We start from the raw sequence: 5,911 nt of genomic DNA, 5'->3' as shown, positions 1-5,911 counted from the left end.
AAAAAGCTGGCTCTTTTTGGCTCTCATTCCCCGCCCATCTCCATTTTATCCTCATAACAAACATGAGAGAGACTGACTTGTTCAAATTCACCCTTAGAACCCAGGTGTCCCCCAACCTCAGTCCAGTACCCCAACTACTACATCATAATGAATGTATGTGAAGACAGAGAGACTCAATTTAAAAAAAACTGATGTATGCATTTTAGTACAAACTCTCCGAGACTAGAGTCAATTTCCTCCAACGCATTGTTTTTCTCTAGTTGGAAGATTTGTATGTTTGAGGCACATTCCCAAAGCATCTATTCCCCCTAAAAATTATATTTGCAGTTTTTCTATAGACTAACACAGCACCATACAATATCTGAGGAAGCAATATAAACTACTGGTTTACCTGGGTTATTTGATATCAATTTGTGCTCACTTTACCTTTGAGCCACAAGCGTCAGCAATTTCAAGTTTAGGTTTCTTCTTCCTCTTGTGACCATGGAATGTAACAACTTCTACCTCTGCTGCTTTTTCAGGCGGGGCAAGTTTATGGGGGACAATGTCAGAGGCACCCAGTTCTTGAAGAGGTCTTTTTGGATTAACGGAATCACAATCCAGTTCATTTTTCAAATTTTCAAAGAAGCTGGAGGCACTTTGCCTCTTGCCTGTCATGACTGTGCTGTGTTCATGTTTCATGCTGTCATCGTCTGTGAAAGCACTGTTGGCGCTTGTTCCTAACTTCTGTGATTTTTTCTTTTTGCTCCTTTTCTTCTTGTTTCCCTCATGATGTAATGATTCACCTGTGGTATAAAAGCAAACACATCTCAGTTCCCTTATTCAACTAGTTGTAAGTTTTTCATTTCAAATTAATTGAATTTACTTTTTCATACTTATACATAGCACATACACAATTCATTTAAACAATATATGCAAAAGATTTCCTGTTTTAAAAAATTAAGTACAGAGACCTTGGGACAGACCAGGTTTCCCACTGTAATGATATTTTTAAATTATTCTATCTTACGCCATCATTTCACTTCATTCACCACATGCCTTCATAAAGAAAGAGTTTGATTTTTTTTTAAATGAGGGATAGATAAGTACAGTGTAAAAAGAACCCCATGGTTTCCATTTTTAAAGCAATCAAGTCAAAGGGTTTTTTCTAATACAAGGTACTTTTTCTAGTAATGGCCAGTTGTTTGCCTTCCCTCAGCAGCTCAGAGTCAAACCAACTTCATAAACAACCTCAGCATTTTAATCCTCCTCCTTTAGAAATGCAAATTGTCTTCTTCTGTTGTGGAAAAGAACAGCCTAGACTACCAATTACATACATACATATTTATTTATGTATTTATTTGGATATTTATACTTTGCTTTCCTTCCCAATAGGGACCCCATGTGGCTTAACACCATTCTGCCCTACTCTATTATTTATTTATATACATTTTTATTTTATTTTAACACATTATAGGACAGGGAGGGTACAAGTATGGAAGGGTACAAGGGATGGGATAAGACATAAAGGGAAGTTCCATCAAGTTTATAAAATAGCTGTTACGAAGTTTCCATCTTAATTCTTTATTTCCAAATCTCTTTCTTTTATATATTTACTGATAATAACACTTAATCGAATCGTTAAAATCTTCTATTTTGGATTCTGAAAAAAGTTTCTATAGAGTTCAAATGAGAGTTTCTCCAAGTTTATAGTAATTATATTCATTATTCATGGTCTTCAAAGCTTCTTTCCACCCAGTCATAAAACGGTCTCCAATTGTCTCTCACTTTTTGTTTATTTTGGTCTTTTAACAAGTCCGTCAATATATCCATTTCCGCTGTTTCAAAGATTTTTGACAAAAGTTCATTTTCTGTTGGTATCTCCAATTTTTTCTAGTATTTAGCATACAGAATTCTTGCTGCCATAACTATATGTATAATTAAGTGCGGAGGCAGGAGAAGAGGGAGGGTAAGTTGCTTCCTCCCCGCCTCTCCCCACCCCTGCCTGCCTGGAGCCAGGGAGGGCCTTGGTGGGGCTTCCTCGCACTCCCGCCGGCCTCGCAGGTCCACCGCCGGGCCCCTGATGTCAGGGGGTGTGGCATATGCTAATGAGTTATGCTAATGAGTTCCCCTAGCTCTTTTTCTACGAAACGACCCCTGCATTTCCAACATTTGTCAGACATTCCCGGGTACATTCTGGCTAATTTGTCTGGTGTTATATGCTACCTATAAAACATTTTATATATATTCTCTTTAAAAGAAACCGATTTTGTTATTTTAATATTTGTTTTCCATATTTGCAACCAATGGTCAAGATCAATATTATAGCCAAAATTTTGGGCCCATTTTATCATACATTCTTTAATCACCTCATCTTCCATCTTTATCTGTAACAAATGCACATAAAATTTCTTAATTAATTTATCATTTATTTCATATAAAATTGTTCTGCATCAAACCCCTGGGGTTGCATTTTATCATTTATGTTTTTAATCTGGGTTGTTATCTATTCTGGGTTGTTAAACTATTCTGCACTTGGCTCAACCCAGTTAGAAACGTTGCTTGCAAACTTGTCTGGAGCTCTTTTAAAGAATCTTGAGTTCGCATCCCTGCCACAGATTTGATTTGACCTGGAGAGGGGTTGGGTGAGGAAGAAGGTGTATTTTTTCTATCTGTCTTACGAGGTTTGCTCATTTTTATATATTTATTCTAGTATAATTTTGTCTTGGGCCAAATAATTATTTTACTGTTTCAGTTCACTTACCAATATTTTAAAAACTATACAAAACCTATACAACCATATTCTCCCATCCCAAAATACAATAGCAAATCAAGTTTTCACCATATTCTTTCTGCAATCATATAATTCAGCCCCCCTTCTTCCCCCCCAGACCAATATTTAGCAAATAAACAATTTTAGTCTCCCAGCCAGTTTTATCTGACTCACAGTCTATAAATCACTTCCACAGATAGGGATGTGTCTTCACTCTGACACTTCAGAGCTATTCCAGATGTGGGCAGAACTTCTGCTGGCTCCCAATCCTTTAATCGCGCCTCAGTTATAAAAAGCCTGGTGTTTCTCTTCACTCTGACTATCCAGAGCTAATCCATATATGGTCAAGCTTTATGCCACGTCACACCGGAAGTGAAATAGTAAAAAAGGTTCACATAGCTTTCACCCCCACCAACAATCAAAATCAGACAATATAGAGCATATTATTGTAATCCTCTTTAGGCAGAATAGCTCTGGGTATCTGAGTATATCTTTTGCTTTTATATCAAACTGGAACCCTCAGGAAAGCTGTAGTATCAGAGAGGATTCACATTCCTACCAGATCACTTCCTTGCCAGGAAAGCAGATGCTGTCCCTCCCTCTCCAATTAGAGTGAAAGCTGCTTTCTTCAAGGAGGGGGGGTTAGCCTCCCACCCCCCTTCCTCCCACAGTCCAGCTGTTCAGGTTTGGATTCTCAAGTAAATCTCTCAAATCAGATCTTCTTTAATCAGGTAACAAACTTACTCATTTGTAAAGTTCTCTATAACAGCATCTGCTTGCTTCTCTCACTCTGGGGCATTCACTGCTGCATGCCAAGATGGCTTCCATGTCGGTCTGTGCTTCAGGGCAAATGTTGAAAGCTCAATCCCCACAGCTGCCACTTAGGGAGCGCTTCCATGTCAACACCCTCTGCTTTCGTGGCCCTTCTCCTAGGGTCTCCTTAGATCTCAGAATCCCCCGAGACCGACAAACCAGGCAGTTTGGCTCTCCTTCAGGAGCAACTCCAAGGAGATACTGAAGGTGCTGTGCCGAAACCCCGCCTCCCTATTGATTGATTTTTGTCATTTTTTAAAAAAAATCCTGCCCTACCCTGTGAGTGGGCTCAGGGCAGTTTACAGCATGCCATAAAACAATTATACGCTAAAACAGGAATTACAACAAGATTAACATTTTAGGTAATTTAGAATGTACCTATACCTAATGGCAGCTCAGAGATTAGTTCCATTCAGTGTACACTAAACTCATGCCAGGAGGGGCGGTGGATCACTCTGATAGAATTAAATCAACCGCACCTGTCACTAGGGTTACCATTCCCCCCGTGGGGCCAGGGGATCCCCCAATTTCAGGGCCCCCAATCCATTATGGCCCAGCTGGCTGGCAGGGGAAGCCCCACCCCCAAGAAGTTCCCTCCTAGCGCTGCTGGTGCAATGACATCACCCGGGAGTGATGTCATCACATTTTGACATTGGGGGTGATGGTCTAGGTTTTGGGCATAATTCTATGGTTTTGAGAGTTTTTGCCCAAAACCTAGAGTGTTGCCCCAATGCCAGAAACAAACACAATGACATCACTTCTGGGTGACATCACTGTGGTGCATGCACCAGGAAGGATTGGGAGTCCCCCGCCAGCAGACAGGTAGGACCTAGTATCCCTACCTGGAACCCATAATATAAGTGGTGCCATGGAGCGCTTGAAGCAGGGGAGGCCAACGTTATTCGACATCCGCCACCCCAACCAAAGGCCTGGTGGAACAGCTCCATCTTACTGGCCCTGCAGAACTGTAACAAATCCTGCAGGGCCCTGGTTGAGACAAGGCAGACATCTTTTGGGCTGGGGACTACTAACTAGTGCTGGTCTGAAGAGCACAAGGCTCTTCAGGGCACATACAGGAGAGACGGTCCCACAGGCATGCTGGTCCCTGGCCACATAGGGCCTTAAAGGTTACTACCATAACCATAAACCTAATTCGGTACTCAACTGGCAACCAATGCCGTTGGTGCAGCACTCGCTGAATGTGTGCCTGCACAGATGTCCCAGGCAGCAGGCACGCCACTGCATTTTGTATCAGCTGAAGCTTCCAGATCAGGTTTAAGGGTAGGCCCGCGTAGAGCGAGTTGCAGTAATGAAGTCTGGACGATCTTCCCAACAACCATGTGAGTGAGGTAAGTTAAGCTGAGAGTGACGGTTTTGTGAGCAATGATGGCTGATGACATATCTCCTCTTCCTTCAGCGAGTGTTGCAGAGTCATATAGAAGTTGCACACACCAGCTTAGGTTGGTGCTATTTACACTTTTATTTACATTATATACAGAGTCCATGTATTCACAGTTTCCACTGACAAAGTGCTTCGCCAAGCAACCTGATACCATACTGGCATACAGTGGTATATACAGCACAGATTTATATACAGCACAGATTTATATACACATGGAGTAGTCCAAGTATCCAATCAGCACAGAGATGCTGAGTCAATGAAGCACCTCCTGCAGGCTGATGCAACATGTCCAGTCATGTGACCTTTGACTGTCATTTAGATCACCATGATCTGTCTAACAAGCTACAATCTTGTTAAGCCATTTTCTATGCACATGCCGACAGAGAGAGCGTGACTGGCTGAAGTTATCCAGTGACCTTCTGTGATGAGTGTAAGTTCAAACTTGGGTCTCCCAAATCCTAGTAAGATACTCTAACCACTAGTGTAATCAGATCTCATTGATTTTTTCTGCTGTTTTAATGCTTTGTGACTTTTTTTTGCTCTCCTTTACTATCAAATTTTACAACTTTTAATGAAAAAATACAAAAGATAACAAAATATACAACTTTAGCAAAAAAAGGGGGGGGCACCATTACATGGCATGATTATGTCAACATTTATCTTATAGTCTGAAACTTTATTTTTTAAATAAAATTATTTTATTCATTTGATTTATACCCCGCCCTCCCTGCAAGCAGGCTCAGGGCGGCTTCCACAAATAGATGAAATAAAATACTTACAAGATTACTACATTCCTTGATCTCCGTTAAGAAAATTATGACGTCATCCGCAAAAACATTATCTTATACTGAGAAGCTCCTATTTGCAAACCATATATTAAAATCCAGATCTTGTATTGCTATTGCTCATACCTCAATGTACAAATTAAACAATAAGGCATTCCT

At 40.7% G+C, this 5,911-nt stretch overlaps 1 protein-coding gene across 1 annotated transcript in view; it reads right to left on the bottom strand.

Annotated features, from left to right (window-relative positions):
- Positions 1-396: 396 nt before the first annotated feature.
- Positions 397-5,911, bottom strand: part of LOC107113468 (uncharacterized protein C1orf131 homolog) — a 20,683-nt gene continuing 15,168 nt past the window's right edge. Inside the window, exon 2 of the mRNA XM_015414798.1 lies at positions 397-785. Within this exon, the coding sequence (XP_015270284.1) occupies positions 418-785 (368 nt within the window). The 3' untranslated portion in view covers positions 397-417. The remainder of the gene's footprint in view (positions 786-5,911) is intronic.

This window comes from Gekko japonicus, unplaced genomic scaffold (genome assembly GCF_001447785.1).
Source record: "Gekko japonicus isolate JY-2015 unplaced genomic scaffold, Gekko_japonicus_V1.1 scaffold1808, whole genome shotgun sequence".
NCBI classification, from domain to species: Eukaryota; Metazoa; Chordata; class Lepidosauria; order Squamata; family Gekkonidae; genus Gekko; species Gekko japonicus.
The sequence above is the reverse complement of the archived record's forward strand: the minus strand, read 5'-3'. Positions and strand labels throughout refer to the sequence as shown.